The following is a 20,761-nucleotide window of genomic DNA, read 5'->3' as shown; positions in this document are numbered from 1 at the left end:
CCAATAAATAAGTAGCACTTAAAAAAAGGAAAAAGAAACCTATCTGCATTTGCATGTATCTAACAACTGAGATGATCCTGCTTAGACAACTGACAATGTTTTACAGAAGAAACAAGAAAGCATGTTGAGTGTCTGCAGTTCTGAATATGTCTCTGCTTCTTCTCCTCAGATCATCATCACCCACTACAGGAGTGTGCTGGACGTCCCCCTGGAGGAGCGGAAGGTCACCACCACCTATGCTACCAACAGCATACAGGAGCTATCCACAATCTCAAGTCCCCGGAACCCCACCTCAGCTACCTCCTGGCCTGAGGAAGAGGAAGAAGAGGCAATGGACTCCCCTGGCCTTATTGTCATGCTGTGGTCCCTGTCGGTGTCCATGTTTGCCATCGGAGGGATGATTGCCTCCTTCTTCGGAGGCTGGCTGGGGGACCGGCTTGGAAGGTATGCACATCTTATAAGTGTCATACAGACAGAAACTGTTCTGGTGGAGGTTGTTAAGAGCATGGGGGTGGCGGCAGCTGGGGAGATAGCATAGCAGTTCTGTAAAAAGACTTTCCTGCCTGAGGCTCCCACATCCCAGGTTAAGTCCCCAGCACCATCATCAATCAGAACTGTATAGCACTTTGGTCTCTCTCCCTGTATCTTCCTTTCTCCTATTAAAATAAATAAAATATACTTTTAAAAAGAATTAAAAAATAAAAAGAACTCATCTGGGGGAAAAACTATTATTTTTATGTGGTATAGTTTTAGAACTACTTTTTTTTTTCCTATTCTAACATTTTTTGTATGTATTCATTTTGGATAGACGCATAGAGAAAATCAGAGAGAAGGCAGACCTAAGAGAGATGGAGAGACACCTGTAGGAACCTGCTTCACTGTTTATGAAGCTTCCTCCCTGCAGGTGAGGACCAAGGACTTGAACCTGGGTCATTGCACATGGTGATATGTGTGCTCTCCACCTGGTGTGCCACCACCCAGTCCCTATTTGCTTGTTTTATTTTGATTCAAGACCCTGTGAATTAAGTCAGCATTTGGGTCAAACAATGAAGACAACTGTTCCAATGGTCTGCTTCCTTGTAGAGGCATTTGCAGCAAAAGTGAATTTGATGTGCATTTCTAAACAGTCAGTGTGATTCTCTGGCTTTGTAAGTCATAGAACATATTAAGAAGCCACTGCACAAGAGGTTAACTCCAGAACTCAGCACAAAAGTAGAATGTCTCACCTGGGAGCTCACTGTTTGCTTCTCCAAATCAGCTACTCAGACATGTACTTTATACATATATATGTTTTTAAAAGATTTATTTCTTTATTTGAAAGAAAGGGAGAAGAAGATCCAGAGCATTGCTCTGGTACATGTGATGCCAGGGAACAACCTCAGAACTTCATGCCTGAGCATCCACACTACCTAGCGCACCATCTCCTGGGCCACTCTGTGTTTTCATTTTTCACATCAGAATTTGACATTTGGCTGGTCAACTCTTAAGACCAGGTCAGTTTCATAACTCCCACCTGCCCAGTGATTTCTAGTAGCTGCTATCACCTTCTCAAAGTTTCAACCAGAAATGAAGCACGTAGTTTCATTTTTTCTTTTCTAGTTTTCAGTAACCTCCTTCCTTCATAGTCAGGTCAGAAAGTCTAGTGGCAAATGAAGCAGAAGTAAATTACATTTTAAAATATGGAAAACAAAATCCTTTTTAGCAGTAGTGTTTTATATTTCTTCCCATCTCAAAGTGGGGAAAAAAATAGTAAAGTCTTTGTTATCCCTCATTTACAGATGAAATTCTAGGAGGTACAGGGGTTTGGTCTAAAGCATTTCGTTAGTGCTGTAGTGCTGGCACTACATGTCTGCTCAGGTCTTTGAATTTGGTGGGAGTAACAGTCACACCCCAAAATTGTATTGAATGACCTACAGTAAATCCAGTGAAGTTTTAGACCAGTGAAATAGCTCAGTTGGATAGTGCTCTGCTGTGTCAGGTGCAGGACCCAAGTTTGAACCCAGCCCTAACTCACTGGATGAAGCTTCCATATGATGGTAACTCTCTCTCTCTCCTTCTCCTCTCTGCTCCTCTGCCAGCCTCTCTCTCTCTCTCTCTCTCTCTCTGGCTCTCTCTCTCTATTGTGATAATAGTACTAATAATACTAGTCAGAGCTGAGCAGTGCTTTGGGTAAAAAAACAATATTAGTAATAAAATTAAGATATTTAGCTTGTAAATCTCCTTTTATAATCCATATCAACTGAAAGAACACAGTATTGTGTCATCAAAAAAACAGTATGTCATAGACTACTATTACATTATTAAGTACTTATCACTGGGCAATTATTATTTAAAATAATCTATGTATAAGGAAGTTAACTATTGGGACTGGGTGATGGCACACCTCGTTGGGCACAAATGTTTCAATGCTCAAGAACCTAGGTTCGAGCCCCTGATCCCCACCTGTATGGGGAAAGCTTTGTGAGTGGTGAAGCAGTGTGGCAGTTGTCTCTCTGCCTCTCTCCCTTCTCTGTCACCCCCTTCCTTCTCAATTTATGATTGTCTTTATACAATAAATACATAAAGATAAAAAAAATTTTAAAGAAAGCTAAGTGCTTGAAAACTATCATCTATTAACACCACCATTCTGTAAGAGGCAGTGCAGAACTTTTCCATATAAAAACAGGACCAGATCTAAAGTCTGTGTCACTGTGACAATTGACCCCATTCCTCTTACTGTTCTCACTGCACAGCATGTTGTTTAGTAAAGTAAAATTTAGGAATCATAGTACACAAGTGACTAGTTTTCTTCGCATTTGTGCAGTTTCTTTTTTTCACTGACTTGATTCTTCCCCTGAGGGCTTCCTTTATTCTAACAAGTAGCGACTATCTCAAAAAAGAGCAGTGACAATATGTCATGGAGGATCCCTCTGTATGACACATGGTTCCTGATGCTGGAGGAAAGATATTCCAGAGAGCTGCTATAGTTAAATGTGTTACTTTAAATAGAATGGAAAGTGTACTTAATGCTATGGAAAAGGGACATGAGCTTAACAGTGCAGCTTGCAGCCACTTCTCAGTAAAAAGGCTGCCCTCTTAGACCTGACAGGTTATACTAAGTTGTTTCTCCCACCAGAGAAAACCACTTTCCTTTCTTTGAGAATATGTCATTTGTGCTTCATGAACTTGAAGGAAGAAGAAAAAAAGGTAGCAGCACATCTTTAAGACCTTGGGAGAACTATGGTGGTTATACTGGGGGTCTGTGGGGGGTACAGGACTTTGGTGGTGGGAGTGGTGTAGAACTAGACACCTATTATCTGGTAATCTTATAAATCGCTACTAAATCATTAGTGAAAAATTATTTAAAAAAAATAAAATTGATCCCTGGGCAGATGTCCTCACCAATGTGACCCAGAACCTCACCTTACCAGAGGCCTGCCTCACTAGGGCTAGGATAGAAATGGGCTGAGTAAGAATATAGCAGATGAGATTTGGGGTTAGAAACAGGCTGGGGGTATGGATCGACCTGTCAATGCCCATGTCCAGAGGAGAAACAATTTACAGAAACTAGACCTTCCACCTTCTGCACCCCATAATGATCCTGGGTCCATACTCCCAGAGGGATAAAGAATAGGAAAGCTTCCAGTGGAGGAGATGGGATATGGAAGTCTAGTGGTGGGAATTGTGTGAAATTGTACCCCACTTATCCTATGGCCTCATCGATCATTATTAAATTAATAAAAAAGAAACAGCCTGGGAGTATGGATCGATCTGCCAATACCCATGTCCAGTAGAGAAGCAAGGACAGAAGACAGACCTTACATCTTCTGCACCCATACCACATTAAGAATTTTGGTCCATACTTCCAGAGAGGGAGAAACGTTAGGGGAAGATTTCCAGAGGTCTCTGAGCTCCAGTTCCACCAGGACCCAGAGAGAGAAGAAGATAAAAGGAAAGACATTTGAAAGTATATGAATATTAAGTCACTAATATTTTTTTAAGTTGGCTATTTGTGGTGTCAGAATTGTCTCTTAAATCAAGCTAGTGGAGACCATAATTGATTCATCTCTCTCAACATGTGGAGATAGACTGGGTGCCAGATTCTCTCACTATAACTATTTATTGTTAATATCTTAGTCTATGGGTAAGTCAAAGTAGCAGTCTATGGGTAAGTCAAAGTAGCAATCATAACTTAAGGTGACTTAACTGTCGTTTCCATCAAAACTAAGGAGATAAACTATCTCAGCATGCTATAATAGCAAATACGTTTATCAAGTTTTGGTGAATTTATAACTCCTGCTGTTTAAAATTTCAGAATCAAAGCCATGTTGGTGTCAAACATTCTCTCACTGTCTGGAGCTTGTTTGATGGGATTTTCAAAAATGGGACCATCTCATATTCTTATAATTTCAGGACGAGGCATATCTGGACTCTACTGTGGTAAGTTTTACACACACACACACACACACACACACACACACACACACACACACCTGGTCTGAAATCACTGCACACAAGTAACAGGCAGAAAGCTTTGACATCACAAAAGGCAAAGACCATGGTATCAATAGAAGTGCTGATCCAGGGAGTGAGAATGGAAGCTGGGAAGCTATCTTCTTGCCTGTGGCAAGTCCTAGTTGCAGGATCGGGATAAATTATTTAATATTCTATTTCCTTATTGAACAAAGAGATAACACCTACTTCACAGGAGACTTGTGAGGGTACCTGTAGTGTTCACCACAGGGTCTGATTATAGGAAGCTGTAGAGAAATGCTAGCTCTAATTGTTACCCCTGCCTCATGCTTGATTTTTGTATCTGGAAAAACTCCTGCGCCCCTGGACCATCACTCATGACTGTGGCTGACTCCAGGTGGTGGGTGAAGTGTTAGAGCAAGTGGCCACAGGGAGAGGAGACAGCTGGAGTCGCTGGTGGAGGAGTTCAAAGTGGAGGAAGGGACTACTCCCACAGACTTCTCATCTGAGAAGCCAGAGTCACTAGCTCCAAGAAACCACTTTGCAAACACTAAACAAAAAAAACAAAAAAATTCAATTCCAGTATCACTTTATTGATGAAATGTTGATTTACAGGATTTGTGTTATCACAAGTGCACATTTCCACATTTCTCTTTTGTTTTAATCTCACCTGTCTAGATTAAAAATACTATTAAAACATTCTTCCTTCCCTCCTTCTCTCCCATGTTGTTGATCAGAGCCTCATTGCTCCTGGCCAAATACTTCAGGTAGAGAGCTAGAAAGAAGCTAGAGAGATGGCATAATGGTTCTGTAGAAGGCTCTCTTGCCTAGGGCTCTGAAGTCCCAGGTTCAGTCTCCAGCACCACCATCAGCTTGAGCTGAACAGTGCTCTGTCTCTATCCTTCTGTATCTTTTTTGCTCTCTCTCTCATTAAAATAAGCATATATATTAAAAAAGAAAGAAGAAAGTATGGTAGGAAGTGAAAGAAAGAAGGGAGGGAAGGAGGGGAGGAAGAAGGGAGGTAGAGAGGAAAAGAGAGACCAAAGTACACAAGTTTCCTTCAGTGGGGCAGGGCAGGGTAGGGGTCAGTTCTATCCTGAGTCCTGTACATGACAGAGCAAAATGCACTATCCAGGTGAGCTATCTTGCTCTCTAGACTGTTTTAAAGACAACCTAAGGCACTGTGATGTATATATTAATGTGAATCTTTACCTAAGTAAGTCAATACTGTGAGCCACTGCAAGCTCTGTAAGGAACCTTTTCTCTCTGCCTGCACATACCCATGTAGCTGTGCTCAAGGTCTTCTCAGCAGATACTCCCAGTCACCAGTGTCTGTGGTAGGGAAGAAGGACCTGTGTGTGCAGAATGCTCTGGTAAGGTCTTCCTGTCAGCTACTGACCAAACTTAAGCGCAGTCACTGTCACGGAAACAATCCTACCTGCACTTTAACACTCACGCTCTCATTTCATTCAGGCCTCATCTCAGGCTTGGTTCCCATGTACATTGGTGAGATCGCCCCGACCACACTCAGGGGTGCTCTGGGCACCCTGCACCAGCTGGCCATCGTCACAGGCATCTTAGTCAGTCAGGTGAGACGCTGCCCTCTACTGCCCCAGCTCTCTCCCTGACGACTGTCTCACTGCAGACCCCAGTCAACACAAAGCTCGGGGGCTAGGTGGGGGGCTGAGTGGTAAAGCTGCCATTAACAAGGACCCAGATTCAAGCCCCTGCTCTCCACCTGCAAGGGGGAGCTTCACAAGTGGTAAAGCAGAGCTCTCTCCCTCTATCTTCCCCTTCTTCCTCCCCCCTCTAAATATATATGTATATTAGTGAAAATATTAAACATCTCATTTATGTCTATGAATAGAAATAGAGGTGGTATAGAGAGAGACACAGGTGTCTGGAGTCAAAGTCAAGCCTCTCCCCTCTCACTCTGCCCTGTGGAGCTGTGATGGGCTTGAGCCCTGGTCCTTGTTTGTGCATGATAACAGGTGTGTGTGCTCAACCAGGTGTGTTACCGCCCATTCCCAGAAGTAAAAATCTTAACACAGGTTAAAAGTTACACATGACTGTTGGGTTGCTTTAGACATCAAAAGTGTTGCTTACAGCTAGGTTGATTCCTATATTGACTGTTCCAGGACACCCAGTGAAAATAAGCCTAGGTGGATTCTTTGTAAAAGAAAGGCTCCTCATTTAGTTAAGACATACTAGTAATAATTTCCATCTTGGTTATGGGAACATTGCACTCTACCAGGTGTGCTACCGCCCAGCCCTGCTTCCATCTTAGGTGAGAGTCGACGAGCATTGGGGTTGAGTAGTCCCTGAACTTCTTCCACACACTGGCAGGAAGCAGGCCCACAATGCTGTGGGATGCTCATGCCATCCCACCCTCAACCCCCCAGATCATCGGCCTCGACTTCCTCCTGGGCAACCAGGAGCTCTGGCACGTGCTGCTGGGGCTGTCAGCCGTGCCTGCCTTGCTGCAGTGCCTGCTGCTCCTCTTCTGCCCGGAAAGCCCCAGATACCTCTACATCAATCTGGAGGAGGAGGAGAAGGCTAAGAAAAGTAAGTCAGTGTGAGTTGCTCGACTTTCTTCCTACAGTTCTGGAACTTGTGAGAAACTGTGACTCCATGGTGACTTAACTCGTGAGACCGGCTACAGTGCTTCCCAAATGCAGTTGGTGGTGCCCTGCAAGGCGAGTGTCCAAGTGGCTTGAATGTGCTGACTCAGGCTGCTCTGTAGCCTTGAATATTCACCACATCCAAAGGAAAGCCACGTGCAGCTGTGAGACCCACCCAAGCCTCAGAAAAGCTTCTTAGCACCACAGTTCTATATCATTTGGGGGGGGGTGTCAATTTTTCATTAGTGATTTAATATTGATTTTCAAATTTATAGGATAATAGGGCTATAATTCCACACTGCTTCCATCTCCAGAGTGCTGTGTCCTCATTCCCTCCACTGGAAACTGCAGTAGTTTTCCCAAGATCACAGATATGGGTTGACTATTATTTCTGTAATTGTCTATCTATATTTATATACATTTGCCCATTTTTTCTTATGGTCCTGTTTTTTTTCTTCCTTTCTAAGACACAGCTACACCTACTACTACTTCTGAATGTCCTTCCTATTCCCTCTTCTCTCAGATAAGAGAAACCATACTGAGATTCCTCTGGTGTTTTCCAGATTTGTTTCCTTTTCAGTTATGATATAAGAACAATATTCCTGGTGACAAACACTTCAGGTCCTGATGGAATTGGGATTCAGAGTCCTCTGGTCATCTTCCCCTATCATTTACCCACCCACCCCCAGGAGTATGAACCAAAATCCTTTTATTTTATTAATTATTATTATTTATTTATTTATTTATTGGATAGATACAGACAGAAATTGAGAGGGAGATAGACATAAACACACCTTCAGCCCTGCTTCATCACTTGCAAAGCTTTCCTCCTGCAGGTGGGGACTGGTGGCTAGAACCTAGGTCCTTGCGATTTGTAACATGTGTGCTCAATCAGGTGCACCACCACCCAGTTGCCAAACCAATTTATTTTTTATTTTTTAATTTATTTATAAAAAGGAAACACTGACAAAGCCATAGGATAAGAGGGGTACAACTCCACACAGTTCCCACCACCAGAACTCTGTATCCCATCCCCTCCCCTGATAGCTTTCCTATTCTTTAACCTTCTGGGAGCATGGATCCAAGGTCATTGTGGGATGCAGAAGGTAGAAGGTCTGGCTTCTGTAACTGCTTCCCCGCTGAACATGGGTGTTGACAGGTCGATCCATACTCCCAGCCTGCCTCTCTCTTTTCCTAGTGGGGCGGGGTTCTGGGGAATTGGAACTCTAGGACACATCGGTGGGGTTGTCTATCCAGGGAAGTCTGGCTGGCATCATGGTAGCATCTAGAATCTGGTGGCTGAAAAGAGAGTTAACATATAAAACTAGACAAATTGTTGACTAATCATGAACCTAAAGGCTAGAGTGTAGAAGGTAGAGTTCTGGCCTCTCTAATTGCTTCTCCACCGGACATGGACATGGACATTGGCAGGTCGACCCATTGGAAGTTTTTGTTTTTGTTTTTTGTTTTTTAATAGAACCTTGAAACAAAAAAAGTGGATTTGTGTGAGAGGTCATCCCAACATTGTACATAGGACCTGTATGCAGACCTGAAGCTCTTTCATTCATGTAATAAAATGCAAAGGTTTTGCTATAACCTGAGTTGTGCACATTTGATCACTTTGGGAGACAGGTTTGAAGAGACTCCGAGGAGCCGCTGATATCAGCAAAGACATCACTGAGATGAGAAAAGAGAGGGAGGAAGCCGCCAAGGAACAGAAAGTCTCCATACTCCAACTCTTCACCAACTCCAATCACCGCCAGCCAATCCTGGTGGCGCTGATGCTGCACATGGCTCAGCAGTTCTCTGGGATCAACGCGGTAAGTTCAAGAGCAGCCCTTCCCATGTGAGACCCCAGGGAGTGGAGGGAGGGGAGGAGTGGGAAAGCATGGCCACAGCAGGCTCAGGGGACACCTCCCCACAAGGGGCAGGTGGGTGGGAGACTAGCTCTTTCTCTCTTTCTTTCTTTCTTTCTTTCTTTCTTTCTTTCTTTCTTCCTTTCTCTCTTTCTTTCTTCCTCTCTTTCTTTCTTTCTTTCTTTCTTTCTTTCTTTCTTTCCTCCTTCCCTTCTTTCTTTCTTTCTTTTGGTGGTTTGTTATTGTTTGTTTTAGATAGAGACAGAGAGGCAGAAAGAGAGGGAAGGAGACTACAGCACCAAAGCTTCCATCAATGCATGAAAGCTGGGCTCGAATCTGGCACATAACATGGCAGCATACCACTCAACTGAGTTGTTGACAGTTCACTGACCCCATACTGGGTATTTAACAAGCTGATGTTTAGTTTTGGAATGAAACTCCTTGGATCCTGTGACTAAAATTGTTCCACTGACCATCAGCTACTAGAAGAAAATATTAAACATCTGTCAAGAAATCAGACAATCACTCATACTAGCTCCAGTGGGCTGGATTTCCTCTATGGCAAGGTCACCAGATCCACAGGGAATGCTTGGAAGAGTGGGTGCACACTTGGGGAGAAAAATGATGAAATAATGCCTGTCAGCTGACACAGAAGAAAAACTGGCCCTTGCCCACAGCTGAATACCATTCCGTTGTTGTGTCCACTCTTTCAAGGAGTGCTAGATGTTCACAGGTATCTAATACTCCATTTAACTGTGGAATTCAAAGAGCAAATCCTTGTCCCTGGTCTCAGCCCCACCTGTGTAGATCCCTGGAATGGTGCTAAATGTCTGAGGCTCCCTCCTTTGGCTTCCAGCCCAGTGACTGACTTAGAAATGTCAGATTATCTTGGAGATGTTGTGCCTGAGGCTGGAGGACAGCCTGGACAGGGCAGGGCTACATGCAGTGTGTGTAGAGACTCCTCAGGGAGTTGTGGGACTCCTGCATCACCCCCCTACCACAGAAATGCCAGAACAGGACCTGTTTTATAGGGGGTGGAAGGGGAGAAAAGGAGAGAATCACAGGATGGCAGAATGGCCTCAAAGTCTTTATAAGCCCTATATGAGGGTGCATGGCTGTTGGAGGGGGGTTGTGCACGATGTTTGTAGGGGGGTCGCACAGGCTATTAGTGGGAGCTACACAGCTTGTTAGTGGGACTGTGAACCAGATGTCTACATCTCCACTGAGATTAGTGGAAAATCTGGATCCAATGCAACAGCAACCAGAACACTTGCACACACTGGCGAAAGCATAAATTAACCCGACTTATTTGATAACATGAGTCATCTACTGAGCACCAGAGTGTGGTACAGTCCAGCAAATCACTGTATGTGTCCCTGCTCAGCTCTGCTGGGCCCCTCATGTGCAGGTTCCAGACCACTGTCCTCTTTCACTGTGATGGCTAGGTGTACATGCATACAAATCTCATAATGACTAGACTAGAATACCCATACAGCACTGGGCACAATCACTCTAAGTGGCAGATATTCGAGTATTATCAACAGTATGGGAGCAAATAAATTGTTATATACTGATACACTAAAGTACTGTGGTGTAAATTCAAAATAGTCACAACAATAAGTTGATTCTCTGCAAGGTGATTCTGAAGCCTCGATGTGGTTTTCAAGACACAAGACTAACTAGATGTACTCACAATGGCAGAAGCTAGGAGGATTTGAAGGGGCTGGTAGGAGACATTAATAGGACTTCAAGAGGGCATGAAATTATTTCTTTGAATCTTAGTGCTGGCTTTACACATGTGTTAAATTTGTGAAAAAGAGTGGGACTGTATACATGTGTTGAGTGTTTCTTGTATGTGCTGTGCATTTTTCAAAATTCTCTTAATTAAATACAGAAATTGAGAAGCAGAATTTTCCTGCACAAAAACTTTCAGTTCTAGAGTTTTCAGCCCTTTCCTGGAAGGAAAGGACAAATATGATTTTCATGTGAATTCCAGAGACCATGGTTCCATAAGAAAAATAATAAATTAACTGGGGAAATAACATAATGGTTCTGCAAAAAGACCTTCATGCCTGACCCAGGCTCCAAGCTCCCAGGTTCAATCCCTAGCACCACCATCAGCCAGGGCTGAGCAGTGCTCTGGTCTTTCTCTCTATATATCTTCTCTTTCCTCTCTATATCTCTCCCTCTCATTGAAATAAAATATTTTTAAACAGAAAGAAATAAATGAACAAGTTAACATGTGAATCGCTTTAGAGCATCAGCACCGAGCTGCTTCCTAAGGCTGGCTGGTTCTCACTTTGCAGATCTTTTACTACTCGACCAGCATTTTTCAGACGGCTGGAATCAGTCAACCAGTTTATGCAACCATTGGGGTTGGTGCCGTCAACACCCTCTTCACTGTTCTCTCGGTAAGTAAATACGCTCAGTAAATATTTAGCTTGTTTTCCAATGCAGAGACAGAGGTTAACACAGAATGTGCTGTGATCCGAATGTGATCTGATTGCTAGAGTGCACTGGGTGTATGGAGCCAAGTGTAGAGCAGGAAAGCTGCAGACAGGTGCAGCACAGAGTGAAGACTCCAGACCACCACCATCTAGCAAGAGTCTCAATAAAGGGAGCTGCTGATTGTCTGCTCTTCCAATGCATGTGAAAGTTGTATTTGAAGGCCAGCACAGTAGCTCACTTGGATAGTGCACTGCTTTGCCATGCGTGTGACCCAGGTTTGAGTCCAGCCCCCACCTAGAGGAAATTTCAGTGCTGTGGTCTCTTTCACTCTCTCGTGTCTGTTTTTTTTTTTGTGTGTGTGTGTGTGTGTGTTTATTTTAAGTTATGTTTGTACTATACTATAGTCTACTAAGTGTGCAGTAGCATCTTGTCTAAAAATAATGTACCTGCGTTCACTTAAAAAGTTTCCATTACTAAAGAACAGTGTTAAACATGTTCATTAATGATTCAGGGTGCTGCCTGGTCAGGATGGAGGATGACAAAGGGAGGCAGGCTAACTGTGCGGGCTTCCTTTATGCCAACAGGAAGTCTGCTTCATTGACTGACTCAAGAAACGTCTTTCTGTGGGAGAATTTCATCTGTAGTAAAACTTGCACTGGTTCTTTCGGAAATGTTGTTGGGGAATGGAAGACAGTTCACCCAGTGGAGAGTACATTTTACCTTGTGTGAGGACCCAGATTCAAGCCCCTGACCACCTCATGACAGCAACACACAAAGGGGAGAGGTGGTGAAGCAATGTGGTGCTGCCTCACCTCCCTTTGTATATCTCTCCCTCTCTGTCTCTCATGTTCTTTTACTTCTGGGGGTGGGTGGGAGAAGAGTCTTCCAGGAGATGCACAGCCCTAGTGAAACACTGATGGGAAAAGAAGATAAGATAGAACGATAGAAAGAAAGGAAGATAGATAGGTAGAGAGAGAGACAGAGAGGAAGAGAGAGAATAAAAAAAAGAGAGAGCCATCAATCCCTAGAAAGCTGCTTCTCAGTGTAGTTGCACTGTCAGTTAATTATGGGTAACTTACATGTACACACGATTGTAGTTTACTGTCAGCTATAAACCACTAATCCCCCCTCCCCCATTAAGGGAAAGAAAAATATGGGTAACTTGCTGCAGCTTCCATTCAGCACATGCTGCTTCACCTTCACTTTCTGACTGCAGAGACATAAACCTCATGAACCAAACTTACACTCTGGGTATAGAGACATCATGAGTGGTGAAGCGGGTCTTCAGGTGTCTATCTTTCTCTCTGTCTCCCTTCCCCCTCTCAATTTGTCTCTGTCTTGTCAAATTAAAATAGAAAGGAAAAAATGGGGGGGGGGGAGATATACTGCTCCACTGGAGCAGTATATCTGTAGTGCAGGCACTGAGTTCCAACAATAACCCTGTGACAAAAAAAAACCCATCCTTTCATAAACCTCATGAACCAACCTTATACTATGGGTACAGAGACAGCATCTTTACATAAATGTCATGAACCAATCTCTGCTATCTTTCTCCGCCTTTATACACTTGAAGGGAGCTGTAGTCGTAGGCTTGGGCTTAGGTTTGAGGGAATGCTGTGGTTGGTTTGATGTATGTAGACCACTCAAACTCTCTCCATATTAGCAACAGGAATATTTCACTTTATCTTTCTTGTGTTTACTAGAGTTGCACTTTTAATCCTTCAAAAGCTTTGCTTTTACATTTACAACTTGGCACAAGAAGTTTAGTTGGGGGCCTCTCTTGAGTGTTGATGTGCCTTCTTAACTATGCATAACCATTTATAGTTTTGTTTATTTTTTAATTTGAAGTGAGAGGCTCTTGATTCTTCCTCTCACTTGAACACTTAGAGGGCCTTGTATGGTTATAAGTGGGCTTAATTTCAATACTGTTGTGTCTCAAGGAACTAAGAGGACCTGGCAGAGGGAGAGAGATGATTGAGTGAGTGGTCAGAACATAAACATTTGTTAAGTTTGTCGTCTTATGTGGGCATAGTTTGTAGTACCCAAGATGACCAGATCATGATAATAAAAAGTTTTAAGTATTGTGAGAATTACCAAATGTGACATGTGGCATAGAAACAGGAAGTGAGCACATTGGAAAAAGGCGCCAACTCATTTGTAGGATTGTCACAAACTATCAATTTGTTAAAACACACACACCAACAATAACAACAATACCAACAACCACTACCTGCACAAAGCCCTGTACTGAGTTTGCACTAACTGAGTCAGGTCTCCCCAGCAGCTGGGATGCTATTTAGTCACTCACCTGTGAATTAATAACTCATTTAGGGTCACAGAGGACTTTCTGCTTGTGTAAATACCTGAGTTCCTTTTCCTTTGCTTTTGAGATTAGCCAACAGTTTGACATTTCTTTTTTTTTTTTTTTTTTTTTTTACCAGAGCACTGCTCAGCTCTGGTTTATGGTGGTGCAGGGAATTGAACCTGGTACTTTGGAGCCTCAGGCATGAGAATCTCTTTGCATAACCATTATACTATCTACCCCTGCCCCAGTTTGACATTTCTATCAGTATTGACTATCTGCCTAAGCACCTCTCCTTCCATTGATTGAAAATCTCTCTCTCTCTCTGTCTGTCTCTCTCCCCCTCGTATCTTAGAGAAAATATTTAAAAATAAACATAGTCTTCTCTGCTGCTATCTAAACCACTAGCAGTGCTAAATAGATTAAATTTTTATTGCTGTGATGTTAGATCATTGAACAAAGCTTTTAGATCCCTCACAAAGCCATGACTTTGGATGATGCGCATGAGTGTGTGTGACATTCTGAGGAGATGGAGTAGAGATGGTAAAACTATAAAGGTTATTCTTGTTTCTGATTTTTTTTTTGAACAGTCAAATGTTAAAAATTTCGGAAGCATTATTTTTCCCTTACAAGGGAAAGAGGTTATAAACTATTCTGAAGACCAAAATAGCTTCTATAAAGAGTGACTCAATACATTGATAAGAATAATATTTAATGAAGTAATCTAAAAATTAAAGTAAGCAAAAAACTCCCCATGCAGAACTTTCTCATGTATGTTATTTAAGCTATCCTGAGGATTATCAAGTGTATTTTCATATTTATGTGCAGAATATTCCAAAAGCTTCTGCTTCCCAGTGTTGGTCACAATGCTGTATTCACCATACGTAGGTGCTTGTTTTTTTGTTTTCTAAAATGGACTTTTAACTGTCACCTTCGGGTGGTCAATAAATGTCAGCCTTTCTACCTGGATCAAAAGACAGGTTTGTCCTGACCACACTGAGCAGGGATGGATCTTGGCAGGAGGAGGAGGGACAACAAACAGCAAAACAGCTGCTGTGACTGCAGAGTTGCCTTCTGAGACAGCCTCTTCGGACCCACAGAACACGCTAGCAGAGTAAAGACCTGTTACTGGGATGGAGCCTGAGGCCTATTTACTTTCTGTCTCCTGAGGTCATGCTTTGTACATGCTCTCCCTCAACAGACTTTTGTAGCATAGAAACAATGATGAATATTTTATATGTGATAATACGTACTAAATAAAGCACCAGTTGTCAAGGTTGGCTCTCCCAAGTGCTAAGAATGCCTAATGAGAGAATTGTTGTCAGGTTTCTTTTTACTTCTCCTTCCTCACCCTACTGGTGGACGAGCTATGTTGAAACTGAATTTTTTGTGATTGTTGTTGTTGTTGTTGTTTATGTGTTTAGAACTCAACATTTGACTTTGTGAATGTTTTTAAGCAACTGAGTGACATAACAAAAAAAAAAAAGAAAGCTTTAATTGGCATATGGTGGTCATATGATTAGCCCTACAGACCTAGAAATGCCAATTTAGATCATCTTCAGTTATATTTAATTCTGAAAAGTCATCTAAAAATTCCAGTTATATTCGGAGGGGGGGCAGACAGTGGCACACCAGGTTAAGCACACATGGTATGAAGCACAAGGACCAGTACAAGGATCCTGGTTCGAGCCCCTGGCTCCCCACCTGCAGGGGAGTCACTTCACAAGCGGTGAAGCAGGTCTGCAGGTGTCTATCTTTCTCTCCCCTTCTCTATCTTCCCCAATCCTCTCAATTTCTCTCTGTCCTATCCAAAAAAATGGAAAAGATGGTTGTAAATCTGATGGATTTGTAGACCAGGCACTGAGCCACAGCAATAAACTTGGTGGGAGAAAAAAAAAATTATACGAAAAGAACAGTCCCTTATCACTGAATTTCTCTCCTTCAAAGTAGCCAAAGTTATTGAATCTCATGGATCCTTTTAAATAAAGGCATGTCAATAATAATATATTAATGATTCACTAACTTGGAAGGAACATGATCTTTTTGTTCTGAATGAGAACTTGGAAAAACAGAGGCTTTCCTGACTCTGTTCTGAGTCACATTCCACATTCCATGATTTCTTCCACACTAATGGATGGCAGAGGGGAGCTTGCAATCTTTTTATTATTATTATTTATTTATTTATAAAATGGAAACACTGACAAAAACCATAGAGAATTGTACCCAGAGGGGTACAATTCCCACCACCAGAGCTCCATTTCCCATCCCCTCCCCCATAGCTTTCCTATTCTTTAACCCTCTGGGAGTATGGACCCAGGGTCATTATGGGGTGCAGAAGGTGGAAGGTCTGGCTTCTGTAATTGCTTTTCCGCTGAACATGGGCGTTGACAGGTCGATACATACTCCCAACCGGTCTCTCTCTTCCCCTGTAGGGCAGGGCTCTGGAGAAGCAGAACTCCAGTACACATTTGGTGGGGTCGTCTGTCCAGGGAAGTCCGGTTGACATCATGGTAGTATCTGGAACCTGGTGGCTAAAAAAGAGTAAACATATAAAGCCATACAAATTGTTGACTAATCATGAACCTAAAGGCAAGAATATTGCAGATGAATATTTGGAGTTTCCGTTTTGGAAAGAGCTAGTAGGTCTATTTTAGGTATATTCCAGAGGACCCATAACTTTATTAGTTTTTGCCTGAGTCTGACATTTGATATGCAGGTGGATTCAAGTTATTGTCTGAGAAGATGATGTCATGGCTGGAAAAAGGACCAGAAAGCTGCATCAGGGAAGAGAGTAGCTCCCAAATATGGGAAAGGTGTATAAATATTGCTGACTGTAAACTCCATTGATTTGATGTGATCTGGGGCCCATATTCAGCTTAGGAGTCCATGAAACCTCTACCTCCCTATAAGTCCAAACTCTTATTCTGTGGTCATGAGTAGGAACATTCCGAGTTGCACCATTGAAAAACTCTGGCCTTTGTTAATTGAGAATCATACTCATTAATGCTATAAGGTCCAAAGAAATCATAATCTGCCTTCTGAACAAGGATAAGAAAGGACTTTGCCCTTTTGTTTGAAATTCTTATCTTTTCAAATGAAGAGTTCACTCCCAGCACTGGGTACATTTAAACACTGAAGTAAAAGGCAGAACTGTTTTGGTGAGGTGGTCAAATTCCATGTGTTCAGCTGAGTGATAACTGATTTTATTAGTAGTGAGGAAGTGGAATAAGAGTACCTGACACCTCAACATTTGTACTGTTGATAGTTTCTTCAGCACAGAAATCTTTGTGCTTGTAACTTTGGATTAATTACCAGAAGAAAAACCGATGTCACGTTGATGGGGAGGCTTCACATTAGAAATTTACATAGGAAATGTATCTGTTAAATTTCATATAGGAAGTGTATTGTGAAAGGTTAGTGGCGTACTTTTAGCAGTGTGGGAATCAATACTGTGATCAGAGCGAACATCCCAGAGTGGTGGTTAGTTAGCACTCTGGTTCTATCCTTGCAACATCTGTTCAGATCCAACAAGACTCAAGGAAATGGGTATATGTTAATCAACTCTGTTCACTGAGATCTGGGGTGAAAATCAACTCCCTCCTCAATTCCACATATGTAAGATGGGACAAGGGGGTACACCCTGTAAAGTTACCATGTTACTATGTTACCATGTGATAAGACCCAGGTTCGAGCCCCCGCTCTCCACCTGCAAGGAGATGCTCCATGAGTTATGAAGCAGGTCTACAGGTGTCTCTTTTTCTCTCTCCCTTTCTGTCCCCTTTCTCTTTTTCTCTCTCCCCTCTCAATCCTCTCTGTCCTATCCAATAATAAATAAATAAAATGGGACAAAAGAACTGCCTCTTTCCAGTTGTATAAAGCTTCTTTGAAAGTGAACTTTCTGTTCCGTTTTGCATTTTCTCAGGTATTTCTTGTGGAGAAGGCAGGGAGACGCTCTCTGTTTCTGATTGGAATGAGCGGCATGTTTTTCTGTACCATCTTCATGTCAGTGGGACTTGTGCTGCTGGTGAGTCTGGTGCCTGCGCCAGAATGTTTAGTTACCATGTGACGGTACTTTTGTGTTCCAAGTTTAAAGTGCTTGATAAGTCAGAAGCATATGAGTGACTTATGAAAGAATGCCAGATAAACAGCATAAATAGAAAGGTAAAATGCAAAGAAAACTCTACTCAGTTTTGTTTGGTTTTTGTTTGTTTCAATTATCAGCAAGCAAACTGTACTTGTTACCTCAAAAGACAGTGTAGCAAAATGGTGAGAGCTTGGGCTCTGAGCTCAGCCCCCACCAGGTTCTAGAGGCTGCCAGTATGACAGTGGGTAGTACCTGGACCTCTCCAAACCAGCACTTTTATCTTCTGCTTCACGAAGGATAGGGAGGGATACGTCCCAGCTGGCAAACTTGGTCTGAATAGACTGAAGGGTTCTTGGCCCTTGCCTGGCCTTTGTCACAGGAAAGGAGTGACTAAGTGTGGCATAAATTTTAAGCAAAAGCTAATAGGATATTGTAGCACGAAACACCAATGACTTCAGGGTGACTCAGGGCAGAATAAGTTAGTTTTGAGTAGATGAATGTACATGAACACATCACACACAGGAGAGTTGTCCCCTTTGAATTCAGTGAAGGGTCCACTGGGTGAAAGAAGCATTTCTTATTTTGCACCCACACACAGAATAAATTTCCTTGGATGAGCTATGTGAGCATGCTGGCCATCTTCCTGTTCGTCAGTTTCTTTGAGATTGGGCCAGGCCCCATCCCCTGGTTCATGGTGGCCGAGTTTTTCAGCCAAGGGCCGCGCCCTGCTGCTTTGGCCATAGCCGCATTCTGCAACTGGTCCTGCAACTTCGTGGTGGCTCTGTGCTTTCCCTACATCGAGGTAAGTGGCTGGGTGGTGTGGGAATCTGCCAGCCAGAACGTGGGCTGCAGGACTGCACAAACACTAACCGGAGCTTTGTGTGTGCTCTTTCTCAGAACTTCTGTGGACCTTACGTGTTTTTCCTCTTTGCCGGAGTGGTCCTGGGCTTTACTCTGTTTACATTTTTCAAAGTTCCAGAGACCAAAGGAAAATCCTTTGAAGAAATTGCAGCAGAATTCCGAAAAAAGAGAGGCTCAGCCCCAGAGCCAAAAGCTGCAGTAGAAATGAAATTCCTTGGAGGGATGGAGACTGTGTAGAGATAACCTGCTTTTCAAATTGAACAAGAACTGAGAGGAAGCTCCGTTTTCTTCACTGACAGTGTCTCTCCACGTTGCAAAGTGTTGCTTTATTTTTTCAGAGCACCTTTATGGGCTTTGACTAGAAATTTCATCAAGTATTACTGACAAAAGTATTTTTCTAAGTTTGAGACTATATTTTTGATAAGACTCTATAACTAAGTAAACCAAAAAGCCTAATTCATTTGCTACAAGAAAGGGCAAGCGCATTTCTAATGTTCTTAGCTCAGTTCTTTCTAACAAAAACTTCCCAGAAATGGAAGTGATTTCAGTGTATCAGATATTAATGCTGTTGTTTGGTAGTAAGCTTCATGTAAAAATTAATAATTTCTCTCATTCATTTTTTATTGTGCCATACAATTTGTATTTAGTTTAAGAGTTTACTTTTCTTGTGTTTTCATACAGGATAACTTACTGCCTCCATTAAAAAATGTTTATAAAGAGAAATTGACTTTTGGGGTAGACGGTCTATTATTTTTCAGTACTGGGAGAAGGGTGGGGTGGAATTGGTGACCAAATGGTCTTTGATGGATTACAACACTAAAACAATCTTATATAATCATATAGCAGAGGCATCAATTAATGTCAACATTTGTTATAAACTATTGTTAATTCTCTATAGGTTCTAATCTATATTTAGGTTAAATATTTTTGTATCTTAAGTAAACAAGACTCCCTTTTTTTTTTTTAAATAGAGGTTTACTAAGGACTGACAAGATTATAGATAACAGCTCCACACAATTCCCACCACCAGAGTTCTATTTCTCATCTCCTACATGGAAAACTTTCCTATTCTTTATTCCTCTGGGAGTATGGACCAAAATTCTTTTTGGGGTGCTGGGAGGTCTACCTTCTGTAATTGCTTCTCTGTTGAACATGAACGTTGGCAGGTGAACCCATACACCAGACTGTCTCTATCTTTTCCTAGTGGGGGAAGGCTATGGGGAGGTGAGGTTCCAAGACACATTGGTGAGGTCATCTGCCCAAGGAAAGTCAGGATGGCATCACAGTAGCGACTGCAACTTGGTGGCTGAAAAGCATTAAGATATAAATCAGGACAAACTGTTTAATAAACAGGAACCCAAAGGTAGGCATGAAAGCAGATGAAATTCGGGGTCTTTGTGTGGAAAGAAGCTAGGAAGTCTACTTTAGGTATGTTCCAAGGGGCCCATGACTTTAGTAATTTTTGCCTGAGACTCATAGCTAATATGCAGGTGAACTAAGAGTATTACCTGAGAAGACGGTGTCAGAGTTGAGAATAAAACTAGAAAATTGGATTACGGCAAAGTGTAGCTTAGGTTCCAAACAAAGCCTGGTTCCTTGAACTGTACTAAAAATATATATACTCAGACAGTAGTGTAGGCAATTTTGTCTATCTCCTCAAGCTTCAAATAAATTAGAGCAGTCTATTGAGAAGCTGAGGCAAAGCACAGTTTTGTTTATAAATAATAATAATGTTGAGTTATGTCCAAATTAAGTTGAAAGGGTGCCCCTGGAAGATTCCTGAGGGTGAGATGTACTCCTGGAACTTTGTAAATTTTCAGTTCCAGGCTAGATCAAACTCCCTATTTGCCTTATCTGGAAAGACTGAGTTCCTGACACAAAGCAATCATCTCTTTTGACACTTCTTTCTTTGTCTTGGCAGTCGGTGGGTGCTATCTAAACTGTCCTATTACCACTGCTGACTTTTATTGTGCACTGCTTTTGTTTAAGTGCCCTTACCTAAATAGGCAGATTGAAAATACACAGATAATTAAACAGACTTTTGCTTGCCATTCACTCTATGACTATGGAAAATGAGTATTTTTTAAAAATAATTTTAAGATTGGGAGGAAAAAAAACACTTAACATTGCCTTGTTT

At 42.2% G+C, this 20,761-nt stretch overlaps 1 protein-coding gene across 1 annotated transcript in view; it reads left to right on the top strand.

Annotated features, from left to right (window-relative positions):
* SLC2A2 (solute carrier family 2 member 2) overlaps positions 1–19,347 on the top strand; it is a 35,212-nt gene extending 15,865 nt beyond the window's left edge. Inside the window, exons 3-11 of the mRNA XM_007517897.3 lie at positions 170–444; positions 4,295–4,419; positions 5,926–6,041; positions 6,855–7,017; positions 8,706–8,893; positions 11,236–11,340; positions 17,602–17,703; positions 18,362–18,565; positions 18,661–19,347. Coding sequence (XP_007517959.2) covers positions 170–444; positions 4,295–4,419; positions 5,926–6,041; positions 6,855–7,017; positions 8,706–8,893; positions 11,236–11,340; positions 17,602–17,703; positions 18,362–18,565; positions 18,661–18,861 — 1,479 coding nt within the window. The 3' untranslated portion in view covers positions 18,862–19,347. The remainder of the gene's footprint in view (positions 1–169; positions 445–4,294; positions 4,420–5,925; positions 6,042–6,854; positions 7,018–8,705; positions 8,894–11,235; positions 11,341–17,601; positions 17,704–18,361; positions 18,566–18,660) is intronic.
* Positions 19,348–20,761: the final 1,414 nt, after the last annotated feature.

Source organism: Erinaceus europaeus, chromosome 14, assembly GCF_950295315.1.
Source record: "Erinaceus europaeus chromosome 14, mEriEur2.1, whole genome shotgun sequence".
Classification (NCBI taxonomy): domain Eukaryota; kingdom Metazoa; phylum Chordata; class Mammalia; order Eulipotyphla; family Erinaceidae; genus Erinaceus; species Erinaceus europaeus.
Note: the sequence above shows the minus strand (reverse complement) of the source record. Positions and strands in the feature narration are given on the sequence as shown.